The following is a 22,598-nucleotide window of genomic DNA, read 5'->3' on the forward strand; positions in this document are numbered from 1 at the left end:
AAAGCCCATGCAATAAGCAAAATATCTGAAATAACCAAAACATTCAAAATATGAAGTCCTAAAAATCTAAAATAATCAAAACATCCAAATACAATAATATCTTAAATCATGCAAAAATCATAAATGTATCATGAATTGTTTAAACAAATTAAATATACATATATATTAAAATATACTACTAAAAATAAAATATATCATGAACTATAAATTGATAAGTTATAAATTATAACAAAATTTAAATATATTAAAAATATATTATCTATAATATATACATGTAGCATATAGCCATAAAAGTAAATCAATCATATATATATACTCAAATTAATAAACTTAATATGTTTTTAATTTCATATACATATTAATCATCACTAAAGATGTCATACACTTTTATATCATTTATGTACACATACTAAATATTATTTCATTATCATACAATAATATCATCAACACATATACAAAGTACTCTGATTGAATTAGTCGAGACTTATGAATTTTGTATCTAAATACAATTAAAAAACATTATAAATTATTGCATCAATATATACATTTAGTTGTATTTCAATTAATTTTTAATCGTCGCTTTATATACTAATTTATTATACGATGCACAATGATTTACAAATAATCCTTAGAATTGTTTAAAATATTACTAAATGTGTGTATTGATATGAAAAACTTACTATGTTTTCTAATTATATTTAGATACAAAAGTCGTAAGTCTTGACTAGTTTAGTAAGAATACTTTTTATAGCTGTTAATGATATGTCTATACGTTACATGTATATTTTTATGTATGATATATGCTTATTTTAAATATTTAATTTCTTTTAAATAATATATAATTCATCATTTTATAAATTGTGATATATTTTTAATTTTTTAACAGTGTTTCTAATTTTTATATATATAAAATTTAAAGTTTTAGTAATTAATTTTTTAAGTCTCGATTAATTCATTATTATTCAAATAGTTATGTTTACAAATTATGTATATTTTATTAATAATTAATAAACATTTTGAATAAATATTACATTTTAATCTACCCATAATTCTACATAACAATAACTGTACGGAATACGGATTATAAACCAAGTTAGAAAAAATAGTATAAAATACACAAAAGAATCGGATTCAGACCCGGACAGTAGTGGGCTATGGGTCGGGTATAATCGGGAAGCTTCGGATCCCTTTGCCCTCCCCTGTTGCTTATAAATGCGAAAAATAGAGAGGGGACGGGTTTTTCCAGTTTCCATTCGCGACTCACGTCGAAGAAAACAACCCTTGTCTCTACTCCTTACACCTTCCGAACCTATCATCACCTTCAGTGTTATTGATTTGATTCTTGGCCTTTGCTTTTCATCATAGTAATTTCATTAGTAGCATAGCGTACCGTGTATCGTTTCCTTTTTCTTGCAGCTCGGGCATGGATGCTATGTCGAGCCAAAGCCTAGGGCAACCGCCCAATCTCAATCCTAATTCCAATCCCAATCAAAATGATGATCAGAATCAAACGGAAGGGCACCGACCTGCAGAAAGAGAGCAGCAGCAACACCAAGAAGGAGAAGAAGCGGAAGAAGAAGACGATGAGGAAGAGGAGGAAGAGGAGGAGGAGGAGGAGGAGGAAGAAGAAGAAGGGCGGAAGGAAGATGATGAATTGATGGCAAAAGCGCAGGCTCTCATGGAGAAGATCACTTCTTCTGCCGATAACCCTAATCCTACGGTGCTCCATGCTCTCGCCTCCCTTCTTGAAACGCAAGAGTCTCTGTACGCTCTCTCTCTCTCTCTCAATTTATTAGTTTTGCTAAATGTTTCTTTTTTTACTTCCTAAATTTATTTCTACTAAGCAGCCACGCTAAGCAAATTATTGCATTTTAATTTAATATGATTGTATACTTTTATATATGCCCATCATTATTTCCAATGCTATGTTGCGAAATTAATTACTTACCAAGTCTTATTAAGCATATAATTTAGAGATGGAAAAGTGTTGGCTTTAGCCGTGCTACCTGAAAAATTCCAATTCTGGTTCCCTAGAAAGAAAACAAGGTTTGAAGACTTCTTTATGTTTCAACATGAGCCATAACAGACTGCATACAATAAATGTTTAAGTTAGGAGGTTTGACATGTAAATGCTTGGATGAGAAGTTATGTCCTATTGCTTTTATTTTAAAAATAATCTAGTACTATTAAATATTTATTTTCATATGGGTATAAATCTTGATTCTTGCATGTGCAATTTTTTTGTTTGAATTTTCTTTATATTTAGTTTTAGATGCCTTGAAGAGAATGGTCCTTCTTCCAGCAATGGTCGTGCTTCTCATAACGTTGGACAGTTGGCGAACTTAATCAGGGTAATTAACTTTTCTTTACCATAATCATTTTTGTTTTTGATGCAATATAAGTTTGTTGTTATACTGAATTGTATCATGATATGATTTTTGAGAACATTGTTATTCTTTTGAAAAAAGTTCTTACTTGGAGCATTTCCCTTTTCTCTCAGGAGAATGATGAATTTTTTGATTTGATATCGTCAAAGTTTCTTTCTGAGAGTCGATGTTCTACCGCTGTCCAGGCAGCTGCTGCTAGACTTCTTCTAAGCTGTTCTGTTACTTGGATTGTAAGATTCTCTTTTTTTGTCAAATATATTTAGTTTCTCTCAATTTTATAGGATGTTTTCTGAACAGTTGATCTGTAAATGGGTCGCAGTATCCTCATGTTTTTGAAGAACCGGTTTTAGAGAATATCAAAGCTTGGGTAATGAACGAGACTCCTAGATCTTCTATTGAAGATCAGAATTGCAAGCATGAATTGACAAGAAATGAAACCTCAGATGCTAAAATTTTAAGAACCTATTCCACTGGACTTCTTGCAGTGTGTTTGGCAAGGTCTGCTCCTATCTCAATATTTTTGTTTCTCTCTTTTTCCTGTTCTAATGTGGCTTGTGTTGTAATTCATCTATTATTCACGTTCCTTTCCCCTGACCATTCTTGCCTTTATTGAATATTGCAGTGGTGGTCAAGTGGTAGAAGATGTCTTGACTTCTGGATTGTCCGCTAAGCTTATGCGCTATCTTCGTGTGCGTGTCCTTGGGGAGATTTTTGCAATTCAAAATGATGCCTTCCATTTATCTGAAAGTAAGAGCCTATCTGGCGCTTCCTCTTTCAGAAGTAGAGATGAAGGTCGAGGGAGGATTCGGCAGGTTCTAGAGACAACTCAAACGGATGTTCCCAGACTAATAGATGAGAAACCTTTAGATGACCATTGTCCCGAACAGGATCGAGAACTACCTGATGGGGTAGGTGAGGGGGTTTACATGCATGATGTGGATGCTGATAGTGAGGAAAGATGGCATATTCGAGATATTCGTGATGGAAAATTGAGAAATGGTGAAGTTGATGAAAATGGGAGAGATGAATCCTCCAGGCGCAAGATAAACCGTGGATCAGCAAGGTCAAAGGTTAAGGGAAGGACTTCTGAAGGTATTATGGAGAATGAACAATCATTAACCTCACCAAGCTCTGGAAGTCGTTTTGGATTGGCACATAGTATGAGAGAGAGAAGTGCATCTAAGCATTTAGATATGAGAAAGACGCCGGAGGCAAAGAAGGGTGCGGGAAAGACCGATGCTGATAATCTGGTAGTGGAAAGAGAGGATAATGATGAATGCTTTCAAGGATGTAGAGTTGGAAGTAAAGATTTCTCTGATCTGGTTAAAAAAGCGGTTAGAGCTGCTGAAGCTGAAGCTAGGGCAGCCAATGCACCTGTTGAAGCCATCAAAGCAGCTGGCGAAGCTGCAGCTGAAGTTGTCAAGTGCGCAGCTTTAGAGGTATGTGGCTGATCTCATTATTCTGCTCTTTTCATTTTTCCGTTACCCCTCAAAACAATTTGTTTTTGGATTTGCTTGAGTGATCCATCATATCTCCTTTCTATCCTCAGGAGTTTAAAACTACTAATAATGAAGAAGCTGCTCTGTTGGCTGCTTCCCAAGCAGCGGCTACTGTTGTTGATGCTGCTAATGCTGTTGAAGTTTCAAGGTGAGTATTTCTCGTTGACAGACTTCTCGGAGTCATATTACATGCAATTCTGCTGTCATATTTTGGTTTTCATTATTTTAGTGCAATTGGAAAGGACCTCATTTGTTGTTCACAGGGACTCCACTGCCGTAAGTTTGGATCTAGTAGATAAAAGTGCTGCAGAAAAAGAAGTAAACGAGGATGTTGAGGAGTATTTTGTTCCCAATGCTGAGCAGCTTGCACAATTGAAAGAAAGATATTGTATTCAATGCCTTGAGACTTTAGGTGAATATGTTGAAGTCCTTGGGCCTGTACTGCATGAAAAGGGTGTAGATGTCTGTCTAGCCCTGTTGCAACGAAGTTCCAAGATTGAAGAAGCAGCAAAGGCTACTTCTCTCTTGCCTGATGTGATGAAGCTAATTTGTGCTTTGGCAGCCCATCGGAAGTTTGCTGCATTATTTGTTGATCGGGGTGGCATGCAAAAACTGCTTTCTGTTCCGAGAGTTCCTCAAAATTATTTTGGTCTTTCTTCTTGCCTATTTACTATAGGTTCTTTACAGGTAATACGTGGGAACTCAAGTTTTGTAAATTATGAAACCTATATATTCTTCTCATTTCCTAAATTTAGATGCCATGCGAGGGACCACTAATATGTTATTTTCTTCATGTCCTTTTCTTCATGTCATTGTAGGGAATAATGGAACGTGTCTGTGCACTTCCTTCTGATGTTGTCCACCAGGTGGTTGAGTTAGCTATCCAACTTCTTGAATGCCCTCAGGACCAAGTTAGGAAAAATGCTGCACTATTTTTTGCTGCTGCGTTCGTCTTTAGAGCAGTGCTTGATGCTTTTGATGCTCAAGATGGTTTGCAGAAGTTATTGCGCCTTTTAAATGATGCTGCCTTGGTAAGATCTGGGGCAAATTCTGGCACATTAGGCTTGTCTGGAACAGCGTCATTCCGAAATGAGAGATCGCCATCAGAGGTACTGACTTCTTCAGAAAAGCAGATAGCCTATCATGCATGCGTGGCTTTGCGGCAATACTTCAGAGCTCATCTTCTTTTGCTTGTGGATTCCATACGCCCAAATAAAAGTAACCGGAGTGGAGCACGGAGTATTCCAAGCACCAGGGCAGCATACAAGCCACTTGACATTAGCAATGAGGCCATGGATGCTGTGTTTCTGCAGTTGCAGAAGGACCGGAAGCTGGGTCCTGCTTTTGTAAGGACTCGTTGGCCAGCTGTTGATAAATTCTTAAGATGTAATGGGCATGTTACCATGTTGGAATTGTGCCAGGTATCCTTTGTACTTCCATATCAGTCCCCTGTCTGCCCTTGCCCTTCGGTTGTCATTTTCTGCCTCATATTTTGGTTATGTATTCCTCTTGTAATCTTTGTAGGCCCCTCCCATTGAGCGTTATCTACATGACTTGCTACAGTATGCATTAGGTGTTCTGCACATTGTTACTTTGGTTCCTATCAGCCGCAAGATGATTGTAAATGCCACTTTGAGTAATAATCGTGCTGGCATAGCGGTTATTTTGGATGCAGCAAATAGTGCTAGTAGTCTTGTGGACCCTGAGGTGCGCATGTGTTATTACATTGGAATGTTCCTATTGTTATTCTTATTTTAGCAAAAAACACCAGTGCTTAAATGAGGCCCTTTTTGTGATATTGCGTTTATGGCTTTGAAAGTAGAGATTGCTATTTTTGGACGTTGGAAGTAGACTTTGATTTGTATTTTACTGTGTTAGCCACTAATATTCACCTCCTTTTTACTGTTTGATCGCAGATTATACAACCGGCCCTTAGTGTGTTAATTAATCTAGTTTGTCCTCCGCCTTCAATCAGCAATAAACCACCCTTACTAGCTCAAGGTCAGCAATCTGCTTCTGGTCAAACCACAAATGGTCTTGGTGTTGAAACTAGAAATGCAGAACGCAATATTTCGGATCGAGCTGTTTTCCTGCCTAATCAGAGTGAGATGAGGGAACGAAGTGGAGAATCGAGTTTGGTTGATAGGGGCACTGCAGCAGGCACCCAATCCACCAACAGTATTAATCAAACACCTGTTTCTGCTGCTTCATCTGGTTTGGTTGGAGATCGGAGAATATCCTTAGGTGCTGGAGCAGGTTGTGCTGGCCTTGCTGCACAACTAGAACAAGGATATCGTCAAGCAAGAGAGGTTGTACGGGCCAATAATGGCATAAAGGTTCTACTGCATCTTCTCCAACCCCGAATATATTCACCTCCTGCTGCTTTGGATTGTCTTCGGGCTCTTGCATGTCGAGTCTTGCTTGGTTTAGCTAGAGATGAGGCAATTGCTCATATATTGACCAAGCTTCAGGTAAAACATGGTTTTGCCAAATTCTATTTGATTACTATCCTCTTTGTAGTTTTACTTAGTACTCTTTTACTATGTCATATTTCTCTACATTCTAGAGTCCATTGCTTCTCTCTTTCTAATTGCTTACTTCGAAAGTTGTTATAATAATTTTTTTATGATGGTACATCAGTTAATGCCACTAGTTTCAACTCATCATTGTTCTAGGTGGGAAAGAAACTATCTGAACTGATTCGAGATTCAGGTGGCATGACACCGGGAACTGAACAAGGCAGATGGCAATCTGAACTTGCACAGGTGGCAATTGAGCTGATTGCTGTAAGTATCCTTATTGGCTACTTGAGACTGGATGCATGCAGCTTTTTGTTATAGGATATTTTCTTCTACTGCAAGGTCGTGGTTTCTCTTGGCCAAGTAATTAAAATAATATATGTTAAAAGCTGTTCTTGTCATTTCCTGGCCTGAGTTTTGAACAGTTTCTGTTTTACAACATGGTTTTCTTGAATGGGATATTAAAGCTTCTTTATTATTGACCTTTAGAGATGATGCAGTATTTTTTGGATGTATACATTATTTACCTTGTGATGAACCCTCTAACATCCAATAACATAGTAATTCATATAGAATTGTCTATCATAAACACTTGAAAATTAATATTTCTTGCAACAAAACACAAAATATATGGTTTATGGACAAAAATGTTGAGCCACTGTTCAAGCATAATTTATTTTCTTTAGTTGCAGAATTAACATCATATGCCCTACATATTATAACTGATTTCAGATTAACTTGCCACCAGTTGTAGGATCTTTCTTCTATGATACTCTGTGAGCATGTATGTTTATTTGTTTTATTGATATCAATTTAACTGCTCTAAAGGTATTATTATAGATGGTGATATTATGTGTTTTTTTATTTTTCTCTCAAACATGTTTAACTTTAAGCCCAATGTCTCACTCATGAAAATAATTTTTGGGTTAAGGGTGCATGAAGCCCTCAAACCGGGAAATTAAATCAATTAAGCCTTCGAACTGAGAAAATAAATTTTTTAAATGGTACATGATACACATTTTTTCTGTCATGTGGAATTAGATTTTTAAAGAGAAATTCTAAAAAGAGTTATTGAAATTCTAATTTAAAAAAATTTATAAAAATTTATGTAAAGCTTAATAAATTTTGAAAATGCCACTTGGCAACATTGTTACATGATATGTTGGCACCAACTGATCCAAAAAAAATCTATTAGATTTAATATTCAAGTTGGTCAAAGGGGTAAATTGATGAAATTTTGAAGTATAAAGGTTTAATTGGGTGCAAAAAAAGTTCAGGAGTTTTTGGCACTCGTAGCCATAATTTTTGTGGTTTTACTTTCACTTGGAGTTTTAGGATACTAATTATTAGCTTTTATCAATGTTTTGCTAGATTGTTACAAATTCTGGGCGTGCAAGTACATTGGCAGCTACAGATGCTGCTACACCGACATTGAGGCGTATAGAGAGAGCTGCTATTGCCGCTGCCACTCCTATAACTTACCATTCCAGGTAATTGTTCCTGTGATATTTACGGATTTATCATCTAATTTACTCATACAGTCGTTTAGTATTCCATTACTTATCTGTTTTGATTCGTAGTAATGTTGTTTATTCGTTCTGGTGTATGTATTTGCTGTTCCAACTGCAGGGAGCTTTTGCTTCTCATACATGAACATCTGCAGGCATCTGGTCTGGCTGAAACTGCAGCTGCACTTCTGAAAGAAGCTCAATTGACTCCTTTGTCATCCTTGGCTGCCCCTTCATCTCTTGCACACCAAGCTTCCGTGCAAGATGCTCCTTCAATCCAACTCCAGTGGCCCTCAGGTCGTACCCCTGGTGGATTTCTCTCTAGCAGATCCAAGATTTCTGTTCGGGATGAAGATATTAATTTGAAGTGTGATTCAACTTCATCTTTAAAGAAGAAATCACTTGTTTTCTCTCCCACTTTTGGGTCACAACAAAAAAACCACTTCCTTTCTCAAGCTTCCCAACCACCATCTGTCAGGAAAGCACTCACTAGTTCAAAGCCATGTCCTCTACTGCCAAGTGTTTCAGAAAAGACTGAATCTACAATGAAAAGTAACTTTGATTCAGAATCGAATTTTAAGACTCCTCTTGTGTTGCCGATGAAAAGAAAGTTATCCGAGTTAAAGGATACTGGTTTGACATTATCTGGGAAGCGATCCACTGGTGATCATTGGCCGAGGTCCCCTACTTGTTTGACACCCAATACTACTCGAAGAAACTTACTGCTTACAGATGCTTCAGCATTGACACCAACTTCTAACATGAGGGATCAGCATGTTCGAGCAACACCAAACAGCTTATTTGATTTGTCAGATGACAACCCATATGGTAGTTCTAATGTGGGACAGATGACACCTTCCTCCCAAGTTGGACTTCTAAATGATCCCCAACCCAGCAACTCAGAACGTCTAAGTCTTGACAGCATTGTTGTTCAATATCTAAAGCACCAGCATCGTCAGTGCCCTGCACCTATAACAACTCTTCCACCACTTTCTCTTTTGCATCCGCATGTTTGCCCTATGCCAAAGCGAAGTCTTGATGCACCATCAAACATCACTTCCCGACTTGGTACACGTGAGTTCAGGAGTGTGTATGGTGGAGTCCATGGAAATCGTATAGATCGTCAGTTTGTTTACAGTAGATTCAGGCCATGGAGAACATGTAGGGATGATGCTGGCAGTTTGTTGACGTGTGTCTGTTTTCTGGGGGACTCCTCCCATATTGCAGCAGGTAGTCATGCTGGCGAGCTAAAAATTTTTGATTCTAACAGCAACAATATTCTGGACAACTGCTCGGGGCACCAGCTTCCTGTGACTCTTGTTCAGTCATATTTTTCTGGTGAAACCCAGATGGTTCTATCATCAAGCTCTCAGGATGTGCGGTTGTGGGATGCCTCTTCGTTCTCTGGTGGGGCGACGGTTTCATTTGATGGCTGCAAGGCTGCTAGGTTCAGCAATTCTGGGAGCACTTTTGCTGCCCTATCTGCTGATTCCACCGAGAGAGAAATTCTTCTTTATGATATCCTGACCTATCAGTTGGAACTGAAGCTCTCTGATGCCTCGGCTAATTCTACAGGTCGTGGTCATATATATTCTCTTATACATTTTAGTCCATCTGATACCATGCTTCTCTGGAATGGTGTTTTATGGGATCGGCGGGTTCCAGGTCCTGTTCATCGCTTTGATCAGTTTACTGATTATGGTGGTGGTGGCTTTCATCCTGCTGGGAACGAGGTATTGAACTCTGATCCTATCTCAGGTTTATTTTCTTTTTGGTATTCTATCTGTGTTGTGTTTTATCAGGTGCTGCCTCTTTAAACACACTATTATGTGAAAGAATTCTCACTAGACATCATTTACATTATTTATTTGTGGTATCTTAAGTCTTTAATCTAGATGGTTCACTAGGATGGTCTGTTTGAATGAACAGCGCAATGGGAACTTGCCCATTGAAACTGCTTAAGTTGGTTTGGTTCTTTTATTTTCTTTGCGATGCAAAATCTTGTTTTAGATTCGTGTGTGTGGTCTGCTAAATTGAATCTTTCTTAAAGATGTTTTCTTTTGATCTTTGGTTGATAATTAACTTTCAACAGGTTATAATAAATTCTGAGGTTTGGGATTTGAGGAAGTTCAGGCTACTTCGAAGTGTACCTTCTTTAGATCAAACAGCAATTACCTTCAATGCACGCGGGGATGTAATTTATGCAATCCTGAGGAGAAATCTTGAAGACGTGATGTCAGCAGTTCACACCCGTCGTGTGAAGCATCCTCTATTTGCTGCTTTCCGCACATTAGATGCCATTAACTACTCTGATATTGCAACTATTCCAGTGGATCGATGTGTTCTTGACTTTGCAACTGAACCAACTGATTCCTTTGTTGGGTTGATTACAATGGATGACCAAGAAGAGATGTTTTCATCAGCCAGAGTGTATGAAATTGGTCGTCGAAGGCCAACTGATGATGATTCTGATCCTGATGATGCAGAAAGTGATGAGGATGAGGATGATGAAGATGACGACGATGTTGATTTAGATCCAATACTTGGGCCAGATGTCAATGGGGAGGGGGAGAGTGATGCAGATGACATGAGCAGTGAAGATGATGACAGTGTGAGCGGGCTCGATGACGATGATGATGGGGATTTTATCATGGATGATGAAGACTTCAATGGTGGAGGTGAGATATTGGAGATTGTGACCGAGGGTGAGGGTGATGATGATGACAGCCAGTTGGTTGAATCTTTTAGCAGCGGTGAAGAGGATTTTGTGAGGAATGGTTTTGGTTTCTAATTTTGATCTGATAGGCAAAAATCTTGCTCATAATGCCTACTATTTAGGATAGAGGAAAAATCAAAATGTATGTAATTATTGGGCAATTATTGTTACTGTTCTCTTCTGGCAATTTTGTTTACTCTTTCACTATTACAATGGGTTCTGTTTTTTCCCCCTTCATTTTTGATGGTTCAAGAAAGAATAAGCGGAGAGAGGCATCTAGGGAGGTTATGAGTTTGGGTACGTTGAATCTGAATAACAAAGTTGATGTTTAACTCTTTCAAGTAAAGTTTTGGTAAACTACTTAAATGAACACTCGATTTTAAAGAATTTGTAATTTTCTCATCACAATAAAAATTCTTGTAATTGAACTTCCAACTTTGAGCATTATAAATTATCTGCATTGTAAGTTATGTGAGAGAGAATGAGTGCGAGAGGTATAGAGAGAGAAAATTTGAAAGGGACTAATGTCTTCGATGAGGAATAGACTGTCTTCGTTAATAATCTTAGTAAGAGGGTATCAAGAGGTTCGTTAAGGAAATTTTTTTTGTCATTATGGTCAAGTTGTGAGGATATTCATCCCAAGGTTTACAGAGAAACCAAAATACAAATCTTTAACCTTTGCTTTTGTTTAATATGCTTACGAAGAATGTAGAAAGAAGGCAATCCAATTTATCAATGGAACGTGGATTGATGGGAGAAGAGTCAATGTGGGGATTGCAAAATATCAAAATACTCGGAGAAGAGTAGCTGCTGAAGGCAAGATGATGCTGGAAAGCACTAAGTCACAAAAACAGGAAATATCAAAGATCAGGGGGATGTTGAGTCTTTCAGAAGCATGAGGGATGACAGATCGTATAAGGATGTTTTGAATATGGATAATAAAATGAGAAGTGAACCAGTTTCAGGGGGGAACATGGAGGGTTCAAAGCATGCTGCAAAAGGAGTGAGGAATGTCTGGGAGATGTATATTCCTACGGAAGATTCGGATTAGGTGAAGCGATCCTTAACAGGGATAATCAAATCATCCTTTGATCAGGAATTGATACAGAAAGCATTGGAGTTAGAGGAAGTTGAAGTAAAAATAACGATATGGGGTTATGCATGGAACGCTTGTACCATTACGTTCAAGTCGGTTGAAGAATATTCAAATGTGTGGATGAATAAGAAAGATTGAGCTTTTATTATGGTTTGATTGGTTGGCTCCATTGTTGAACGATGAGGGCGTTCCATTGCCGTTTTGCATGGTAAAGTTATATGGAATTCCTTTATTATGTTGGAATGAGGCATTCTTGGAGAAACTTACTGGGAGATGAGGTAAATTTATTTGTTTTAAAGATAAGTCAAAGAGTAGAGCAGATCTCTCATCGACGAAAATTCTGATCAGTGTGGCCAATCCCTTTGATGCCCTTGAAACGGTCACAGTTGGGTCTTATGGCAGATCGTTTAAAGTCAATATTACTTTGGGGTATGTTTTGAAAAAACCAGAACAATTATCGGGGAAGATGGTGGAGGAAAATTTAGAAAATTGGCACAGTGATGATGTCTTGTCCGTGGAAGAGGATGGTAATTGTCCTACTTTGGTAGTATTTGAAAATCAGAAGATAGAAGAGGAGTCTAGGCTTAAGGTGAGTATGTGGCTGGATAAAGGACAAAAGAGTGGTTGAATGGGGTTAATGGGGGACAGGTTCAATCGAGAAAGTAAACCAAAAAATCTCTTAATTGTGGGCTGTTAGATTTTTTGGAGGAGAGGACAAACCAGATTAGGAAACACGTGGGTTTGGGGCTGAGGGAAGAATATAAACCGGATCCTCAGGCCCAACTGGATGAAAATTAGGTTACATCTAAAATGGGTTGGGGTAGGGAAAAAAATTCTTTGAGTCAATTTCTACCCCAGCCTAATAAGAATTCAGTTTTTTCTGTGGAAGTTTCAAATGAGGGAGAAGAGGAGTTGGTGAGGGAAAATATAGGTGGGGAAGAAGCATTGCAAGGAAATGAAGAGGTTGTTGTTCTAGGTAGAAATCATACAGTTGTCCTGAGGCGAAAAGAAGGGGATCTTGTTTCCAATACATAGTCTTTTAATGCTAGGGACAATTCAAAAAGGACTAAACCGGATGTTGTCTGTGGGAGAAAAGTACTCTCCGATCAAAGGGATACTTCTCGAAAGATTATGGTTGATATGGCTAACAATCAATTTAGCCTTAATACGGAAAGCAACTCGACTTCGGGTTCAAAAACAAGCAAGTTTGTGAACGAAGATGTAAACATACCAGTGCCTATTACAAAAGAACATATTAAAGCAAAGGAAAATCAGAAGTCCTCCTTCCAAAAATATGTACCGTTTCTTTCTCGGTCAAAGAGTTTCAGCCATCATAATCATTCAAGATTTTCTCCCCGACGTTCAGGAAGTGTGTGCTTGGAGGGTGGTAAGTCAATAAGCTTCTTTGATAGAGTTTATAAAATGGATTATAGAAGCAAGGTTAGGGAGTCTCTAGAACAGGATATGGCTTCTTTAAAGTCTTCCCATTCCTCTTTTAAAGCGAGAGATGAAGTTGTTGCTACTCAAGAGGTTTGTAATATGTTGTGGATTTTTTAAAGGGGGCAACATATCTTAGAAGAGGAGATCTTGAAGATGGAATTGAGGGGGTCTACAAAAGAATTTTGAATAGTAAGCCTCTGCTTGATTCTATTTTTTAGGTATTCATATGTCAATGTCAAACTTTAAGATTATCTCATGGAATTTAAGGGGTCTAGGGAGAAAATAAAAAAATTAGAGTAGTAGCGAGACTTGTAAATAAAAATAAACCGGCCTTATTACTTTTACAGGAGACGAAAATAAATAAATGTCAAAATAGGCTAAGCAGGAAATTAGGGGATAATCTGTTGAAAGGTGGAAGTTTCCATCCAATTCATGGGTATGCAGGTGGCTTGATGTGCTTGTGGAATGAGAATTTATTTGAAGTTAGTAGTGAACATAATCACAAAAGATTTTTGGCGTTGTCAGGAAAGTTCAAGGTGTCAAATATTGAGTGTGTTATAATAAATGTTTATGGCTCGTTAGTAGAGGCTGAAAAAGAGGAGTTTTTAGGGAGTTGTCGAGCTTTGTACAAAGTTTAAATCTATCAGTATGCATCGAGGGTGATTTCAATACATATCTTGATCCAGAAGAGAAAAGTGGAGTTACACAGAATTGGCATTCCATGGAACTGCTTAGGTCTTTTGTGCAACAATAAAATCTAATAGATCTTCCTTTATTAGGAAGTAGGTTCACTTGGTGCAACAATAGAGAGTCTCTTACATGGGTAAGACTCGATCGTTTCTTAATCAGTGGCAACTATTTAAATTGCTTTCCAAAAGTTATTTAGCGAATTCATCCTAAATCCCTCTCTGATCACAATCCGATAGTGTTGGAAGAAGAGTGCAAAAATTGGGGCCCTAAACCTTTTAGATTTTTTAATTACCTGTTAGAGGAAGATGGTTTTGAAGACATGGTTGAAAAATCCATGAATGATTTGAAAAAGGATAATGGGATAATGAGACTTTTCAGCATATTACAAGGAACTAAAAAGGTGATCAGGAGATGGCCCAGGGGAAATCAAGTGGGGATTTTAGAATCTATTTCAAAATTGGAAAGCAGAATAAATGACTTGGAAGTGAAATTGCAAGGTAGTGGGATTTCTTCACTAGATTGGGATCATCTACTGCTCTTGAGAAATGAGTTATGGAAAATGCACATTACTGAAGAAAGTATTTGGCTCCAGAAGTCAATGATGAAATGGATAAAATATGGTGACAGAATACGAGGTTATTTCACTTATGTGCTCTAAACAGAAATAGAATCAATGCCATTTCTGCATTGAAGGTAGTTGGTGAGGAAATAACAGATCCATATCAGATTAAGACCTACATCTCAGATTTTTTCAAGAAAACCTATAATTTAAAAGCTACTCTGGATGTAGATGACATTCAACTTAACTTTGCAAAATTGAGAGCCAAGCAAAGGGCTAGTCTTGAGGATAATTTTTCAGAGTAGAAAGTCAGGGAGGTCATTTTCTCTTCGGACAGTGCTAAATCCCCTGGCCCAGATGGTTTTACTATGAGATTTTTTCAAGAAATTTTGGCCTACGCTAAAGGTGCAAATTATGAAGTTTGTGGATGACTTTTATTATGGAAGGAAATGGGATCATGGGGTTAATCATGCCTTTATATCTTTGATCCCAAAGAAAATTAATCCTGAATGTATTGAAGACTACATGCCAATAAGTCTCGTACGTAGTTTATACAAAATTATCTCCAAAGTTTTATCGAAAAGACTTGTTTCAGTTATTAAAGATATTTTGATTCCTTCCTATTTTGTCTTTATTCCTGGTAGACAACTGTTAGATTGTTCCTTTCTTACAAATGAAGGCATTAATTATTGGAGGAAGCAAGGGGCTGAAAGGGGTCGTCTTCAAAGTTGACTTTCGTAGAACATATGATTCGGTGGAATGGCCGATTCTCCTGAGATTATTGAAAGTCATGGGTTTTGGTGAGAGATGGGTTTCATGGATAGAGTATTGTCTATCTTCTGCATCAATCTCGGTCCTAGTGAATAGATCTCCAACAGAGGAATTTCCGATGGCTAAAGGGTTGAGACAAGGTTGTAGTTTGTCCCCTCTTCTTTTTAATATAGTTGGGAAACTTCTTAATCTTATGCTGATTAAAGCTGCTGATCTGGGCCTCTTTGAAGGGTTCACTATTGGTAGGTTTGATCTTTTCCAACTAACACACCTACAGTTTGCTGATGATCTTATCTTATTCTGCTAAGATTCTCCTACTCACATTTTAAATAATAGGAGAGTGCTGAGGATTTTCATTCTTATAGCAGGCATCATTTGAATCTTTCTAAGAGTAATTTGTATGTCATTAATATTGAAGATGTCATCTTAAATGAATGGGCTATCGCGGCTGGTTGTGCAGTGGGATCTTTTCCTACGGTGTATCTTGGTATTCCTTTAGGTGCAAAGAAAAATTCCGAGGTTCTTTGGGATCTGGACATCCATAAGTTTAATAAGAAATTAGCTTTTTGGAAAGCTTCTTCTTTGTCAATGACGGGTAGATTGGTGTTGTTAAAGTCGGTGTTATCCTCACTGCACATTTTTTTCCTTTCAATCTTCAAAATTTTGTTCAAGGTAAATCAGAAGATTAACTCTTTGATGGCTAAATTTCTTTGGGGGCAAGGAACAACAAAGAGTCATATTCATTGGATGAATTGGAAAGTGGTGTGCTAACCCTTTGAAGACGGTGGATTGGGAGTATTAGATCTGAATTCTATAAATCGAGTGTTGCTCGGTACATGGTTCTGGAAATTTGCAAATGAAAAAGACACCCAATGGAAAAAGATGCTTTGCAACAAACATAATGTTAGTAATCTGTGTCTATCAATTAATAAGGCAGTTTCTCCTCTAGATTCATGGATTTGGAAAGGAATTGTTAACAATTATTTAAAAAATGACGAGATCGGAGAGTGTTTGAGGTCTCATTCTAAGATCCAAGTGGGGAATGATAAGTCTATATCCTTATGGAATGATGTTTGGGTTAATGATTCACCCTTAAAAAATCAATTTCCCATGATCTTTGCTTTATCAAATAATAAATGGGGTAAAGTGGCTGATTTTGGTTGCTTTGAGAAAAATGGCTGGGTTTGGAACATTCAATCTAGGAGGAACTTATGTTATCATGAATTGGATCAGTGGGTTAAATTAATGTCATTGCTTGATAATATTGTTTTGTCTGATTCAGTGGATAACTTCCTTTATTGGTCAGGGAAGGGCGATGGACTATTCTCGGTTAAATCTTGTAGGTCGACTCTATCAATTAAATGTGGAGGTACTTTTAATTGGAACAAGTGGGTGTGGTCAGGTTTGGCTCCTCCCAGAGTCGAAACCTTTCTTTGGCAGGTTTCTCACAAAAAATTGGCACTTAGAACGAAGTTGAAGAAAAGGGGTGTTCTCTTGGATGATGTTCTTTGTCCGTTATGTTACAATCATGAAGAAAGCATCCATCACCTCTTCATTTCGTGCTCTGTTGCAGGGGACCTTTGGAATAGATTTTCCAGGTTATTGGATATCTCTTTAGTTCTGCCTCAAGATCCCCCTTCCCTGCTTAGTTCATGGTCTGATCTAAGGGCATATTCTACAATTTGGAAGTTTATCCCAGGAGTTGTTTTGTGGTCAATATGGAAAGCTAGGAATTCGGTGGTTTTTGATAATTGGAAACTCGACAGATCTTCTCTATTCTTCATTTCTATATTTAGACTGGCTAAATGGTTTCTAGTTAAGTACCTGCATGTCCTTATTCTGGTTGATTTATTAGTTAGGGACCCCTCTCCTGCAGATAAGTTTCCTAATCTTACCTTTAAGAGAAAGAAGGTACATTGCTGGCTTTCTCTTCCAGTGTTTTAAAAAGCACCCCTAAGGCGCTTTGAGGCGCTAGGCGAGGCGTTTAGAAGAAAGCCTCCGACCACCAAGGGCAATGAGTACATGAGGCAGCGATTCAGTCGTCGGAGGCGGCGAGAGGCGACGAGGCGATGCTTTTAGCGATTCACGTACAATGACCCATTTCATCTTCTTCTTCTCCTGTGGAAGCCATTGTTTTCTGCTGGTGGTGTTCTTTGTATTGCAAATCTACCGAATTATTATTGTTATTCCCTTGCATCTTTGCTTTTCCCGTATTCTGTTGTTGATCTTTAGCATCTATTTTCAGTGACAAATCAATCTCCATTTCCTTTTCTTCTGATGATTTCGCCATTATTTGCGAAAGATTGTAATTTTTAGCTTTTGCTTTCTCTCCTCTGCAAATGCTTCTTTTGAGGCACCAAAGTCATTCACATCATCTCACATAGGTATAATTAGATACAGTAGGAGACGCATCTAAGCTTTGACTTTAATTAAGTTCCTTAATTATCCTCATCAATGAAATTAAATTAAAAAAATTAATATCAATAATTAATCAAATATTTTATATGAGTTTCTTCCTGATATAAATACAAAACTAAATACAGAAGTTTAAGATTAGGGTTTTATTTTTATTTTTTCAATTAAAATAATCCCACCAAATCACCATTTTCAACCTTATATATATATGATGCCGATCCTTTAGATCTTGGAAGTAGATACTGTAATTTTATTAAACAATAAACATATGCACAATTTTATTAGGGTAAATTACAAATTTGAGAATTGAACTTTACTATCTCTCCTATTTCACTCATTGTACTTTAAATCAATTTTCTCACTGAACTTAATACATTGGGTTTTTTGGTCACTCGGACGTTAAATAGTTAATGACGTTAAAATGAGCAGTTATATAGATGTAAAATGACATTGTTTTGGTGAAAATTTCGTTTTGTTTAACACAATGTCGTTTTTAATGTTGTTAACTATTTAACGGCGAAAAGACAAAAAAAGGAGAGAGAGTAAAGTTCAATGATAAAAAAAACCAATGTATTATGTTCAGTAAAAAAATTGAAAACGTTTAAAGTTCATGAGCAAAATAGGAGAGAGAGTAAAGTTCAGTGATGAAATTTGTAATTTATCCATTTTATTATTCTTTTTATACTATGACAGAACTAAATAATTTATTTTGGAAATAATTATTACAAAATAATTTTAGTAATAGCTTTATCGGTAGTGGTCACGGCTTCAATGGCAAGGAAAAAATATTTGATTGATGAAGACGATGAAGAGATAGAACAAGATATTGGACTTTCCGAAGATGATGGGGAGGAGGAGGTGCTGGGGATTGATGTTGATGACGATGATGATGAAGATGAGTTTTAGGCATTTTGATTATTGATTATGTTTTTTATTTGTCTTTTTGAGATACAATATAACATATGCTACTTGGTGTTTTTGCTTATTAAGTTAATTATTAAGTTGTTTTGTGTTTGAGGTATGGTTATAAAATATTTACAAATATTTTGTAAAATTAAGCGCCTCGCGTACGTGAATCCCTCGCCTCAAAGCGCCTCAAAAATTAAGGCTCTCGGGTAGCTAGTCGCCTTGGAGAGCCTCGCGCCTTTTAAAAAACAGTTCTCTTCCAGCAAATTTTTTCAAATTTAATGTTGATGGGGCGGTCAGAAGTGATGGGCTAGTAGGTGAAATCGGAGGCATTTTAAAAGACTCTAATAGCTATACTTTAGGCACTTTCTCTAATGGTGTTGGTCCAGGTCCTCCTTCTTTGACTGAGTTGAAAGCCAATTAAAAAGGCATTGATTTTTTTCTTTCATATTCTTGGGCATTGAAGGGAAGATTGATTATTGAGAGTGACTGCAAATCCACCGTTGACTGGATTTTATTGCCAATTTCTGCTCCTTTTTTTAGTTATTTGGTTGGGGAAATTGGGTGCCTAGTTTCTGCTAGGGAGATTATTGTTAGACTGATTCCTAGGGGTTGTAATTGGGAGGCAGATAAATTAGCTAAGCAGGGGATTGACTGAATGGTTTGATGTTTTTTAAGATGTTGAAATAGGGTTTTATTGTTTATTGTTGTTTGAGGTGTACTGGTTTACTCTTATGAATTATTTGAATTATTAATAAATTGAGGTACTCTTTTTCTCATTCCGTTATTTGCCCATGTTCAAGAACCAACTATAACGGAGGTTTTTAATGAGGCCTCCTACTTCTATAAAAAAAACTTAACTTTGAGCATTCTGTGAAAAAATAGTTATCTATATTTTAATTTTATCTTAATAATATATTATCTGCTATAAAATTTTAAAAAAATAGTTTTTTTTGTAAAGTATCTAATTGGTCTTGTGATTGGTGTTGTTTTACTGAGTCTCTCGACTATTAAAAGTTTAAAAAATGATCATATAATTATAGAATATTGTTTTATTGAATTTTTCGACTATTAAAAACTATAAAATAGTTATCTGATTATTAATATATTCTAAATCTTCATTTTTGGTAAGAAAATTGATGAGAATCTAAGTTGAACGTTAACCTGCTAACTGATATATAATAGTCGTTTGAGATTTAGGATTAAATTTTATCATATCACATTCATAGAATAGTCATTTGAGATTTTGAGATTAAATTTAGAACATATGAATAGTTAAGGGGTCATTTCGTAACTTTTAATAGTCAAGGGATTCAACAAAATAACACCTATAATCGGGGACCATTTATGTACTTTACCCTTAACATATTGTCACATAATTGCAGGTAAATAGTTTTTAGTTTAAATATGGATTGAATTTAATCATATTTATTATTATTTTTATTGGATTTTGTTTATTATATATATATATATATATATATATATATATATATATATATATATATATATATGAGTTATAACATAAATTATAATTAATATATATTTGTAACATTAATACATTTATCGTTATTCGAATATTAATCTATGAAAATATATTTATGATATGGAGTAAAACTTTTATCGTTATTCGTATATCAATATATAAAAAATCATATAATTTCTCCTTTGGTTCTTTATTGATTCTCTAACCCTTGATTTCAACAAAAAAATTAAACTGGAATAGATAAAATATCCTCCAAGATGAACATAGTTAGCGAGCAAGAAGATCAGAGAGCTACAAAGAAAGTAAAGAATAGAGAAAGAAGAACAGAAGACAATGAAAATTCTCAGCCAACAGATGACATGTAAACAGAAGATGATCCCCAAGATGGTGAAGATGCGTCTATTGAACGTCCCAAGAGTCCTGGGATGATCTCATATGCTGCCATGGTTGTTAGTGGAACGCTCATGAACAAGAATCCGCCTGTAAATATTCTTGAAGAAGAGATAATTTTTCAAGAAGGAGATGTTACCATGAATATTTCGGGAGATTATCCTAAAATAAGTTTCTCTAACCGCATCCATGATTTGATTGATAGAAACATGAAGCAAGTTATTATCACAAGACTGTTAGGGAAGAAGATATGCTATAAAGCACTGATTAGCATGATTTATGCTTTATGGAAACCGATTGGAAATTCAACTTGATTGATCTAGATAATGACTACTTTTTAGTGAAATTTGAAAATCTTGAAGATTACACGAGAGTGCTTACTGATGGTCCTTGGATGATTTACGGAAGTTACCTGACAGTTCAACCATGGTCAAGAAACTTCACCACCGCTGAAAAGCATCCATCTCATGTAATCACTTGGTTGAGACTTCCTGGTTTACCCTACAAGTATTACAATACTATTCTAATTAGGACAATTACGAATACGATTGGAAGAGTCATCAAAATTGACTACAATAAAAACGCTGGAGAAAGAGGCAAGTTTTCTAGAATTGTAGTTGTGATCGATTTGAATAAGCCCCTTATTCCATGCGTGGGAATAGTTGATTTTATCCAAAAGATTGAATATGAAGGTTTGCAACAAATCTGTTTCAAATGTGGTACCTATGAGCATGTGAAAGAATCATGCCAAACCATTCAAGAAGATAAACAAATGGAAAGAACCAATTCTAAAAATGGCATCAAAGAACAGTCAAATACTGATAATAACAAAGATAGCTCATTTGGACCTTGGATGGTTGTTCAACCAAGAGGAAGAAACAATAGAACTCAAAAACCTCAAACTAAAAACAAAAAAGCAGAAGGAAGGACAAAACAAGGTTCCGGATTTGCCCCTCTCAGTGAAGATCCTTTGGAAGAAGGCCCCAGTGACAAGAATAAAGAAAAACAACATATCTCTAAAGAAGTTGACATACAAAAACATGCTGTTAAAACGACTGTACCAGTGAACCAGACGTATACAAGAATGAGGAATAAATGAATTTTGAAAAACAAAGACATGATAACCCATGTAGAAGAAGTTACTTACCAATCCCAGAAGAGAGATACTACCAACAACCCTGAAATGGACAATAACAAATTAATTGATGTTCCAATTTCAGATGGAGGAATGGCAATTGATAATGATTATAATGAGGAATGGACTATAACAAGAATTCAAGTCAAGGCAAAAGAAGATGCTCAAATCAGAGAACATTCTATAACTGTGGGAAATAATTCGCATACAACTATAATCATTCAAGAGAACAACAACAACCGAAACCCCACGTCTAGATGGAATTTCAACAGGAAGCCTAATCCGATCGCTCGTATTACTAAAAAAGGCTTTAAAGTCAGAAAATCTAAAATTTCTATGAATCCCAACGTTCTATTACTTTCGGAATGGATCCAAGAGAAAACCATGAACTCTGAAAATTGGGCCCCGCCTGACAACACCATTCCTACTATTAATCAAGGCCAAATGACAGATCATGTTGATCAGAATCAGATATAAGAAATAGAACAGAAGGGTAAGGAGCTGCCACAAAGCAACTGCCCCTAACTCAATGCTAATGAATTTCCTATTTTGGAACACACAAGGGGTTGTTAAACCCGCTTTTAGAAGACATTTGAAAGATTGTGTGACCAAACACAAGCCTAAGATCATTGCTCTAATGGAAACACACACAAGTGGCAGAAGAACAGATAAAATTATAAATAACATGGGATTTAATAACACTTTCAGAATTGAAGCACAGGGGAACAACGGAGGCATCTGGGTTCTATGGGATAACTCGATAGAGGTAAAGATTTTAAGCATCTCCAACCAGTATATCCATGCGCGTTTCAAATGCTTGAACAAAAACAGTTGGAATTACTTTACAACGGTATATGCTAGCCCCAACCCTATCATTTGGGGTATTATGGGAGTTTATTGATGATCTTAAGCCTTGTAATGATGAGCCATGGATCCTAGGAGGGGATTTCAATTGCATCTTGAGGACCGAAGAGAGAATGGGTGGAAGCAGTCATTACAGAGGAAGGAGTAAACATTTTCGGGAATTCATGTTCAATAATGAATTATTAGATGTTAATTACCAAGGGTATGATTTTACTTGGAA

At 36.4% G+C, this 22,598-nt stretch overlaps 1 protein-coding gene across 2 annotated transcripts; it reads left to right on the forward strand.

Annotated features, from left to right (window-relative positions):
* Nucleotides 1–1,191: 1,191 nt before the first annotated feature.
* On the forward strand, nt 1,192–10,816 carry LOC120144854 (DDB1- and CUL4-associated factor homolog 1-like). 2 transcript variants are annotated; one of them, XM_039158813.1, is made up of 14 exons: nt 1,200–1,764; nt 2,267–2,351; nt 2,501–2,617; nt 2,707–2,885; nt 3,010–3,826; nt 3,937–4,034; nt 4,150–4,573; nt 4,705–5,307; nt 5,411–5,593; nt 5,803–6,357; nt 6,562–6,672; nt 7,777–7,895; nt 8,035–9,646; nt 10,006–10,816. In XM_039158813.1, exons 1-14 carry the CDS (start codon nt 1,424–1,426, stop codon nt 10,702–10,704), a joined length of 5,943 nt encoding a protein of 1,980 aa, XP_039014744.1. In that variant the 5' UTR covers nt 1,200–1,423; the 3' UTR covers nt 10,705–10,816. The 2 variants fall into 2 exon arrangements, with proteins under 2 accessions (XP_039014745.1, XP_039014744.1); XM_039158814.1 differs by lacking the exon at nt 6,562–6,672 and having other exon boundaries at nt 1,192–1,764.
* Nucleotides 10,817–22,598: the final 11,782 nt, after the last annotated feature.

The sequence above is a fragment of the Hibiscus syriacus genome, unplaced genomic scaffold (assembly GCF_006381635.1).
Source record: "Hibiscus syriacus cultivar Baekdansim isolate YM2019G1 unplaced genomic scaffold, ASM638163v2 tig00110890_pilon, whole genome shotgun sequence".
In the NCBI taxonomy this organism is placed as follows: domain Eukaryota; kingdom Viridiplantae; phylum Streptophyta; class Magnoliopsida; order Malvales; family Malvaceae; genus Hibiscus; species Hibiscus syriacus.

Bases quoted from the DNA above. Each gene is read 5' to 3' on its own strand.
- LOC120144854 (XM_039158813.1), top strand. From the start codon at position 1,424: ATGGATGCTATGTCGAGCCAAAGCCTAGGGCAACCGCCCAATCTCAAT. The intron at 2,618-2,706 runs GTAAGATTCTCT...AATGGGTCGCAG, and splicing joins GCTGTTCTGTTACTTGGATT to TATCCTCATGTTTTTGAAGA. The intron at 5,308-5,410 runs GTATCCTTTGTA...TAATCTTTGTAG, and splicing joins CCATGTTGGAATTGTGCCAG to GCCCCTCCCATTGAGCGTTA.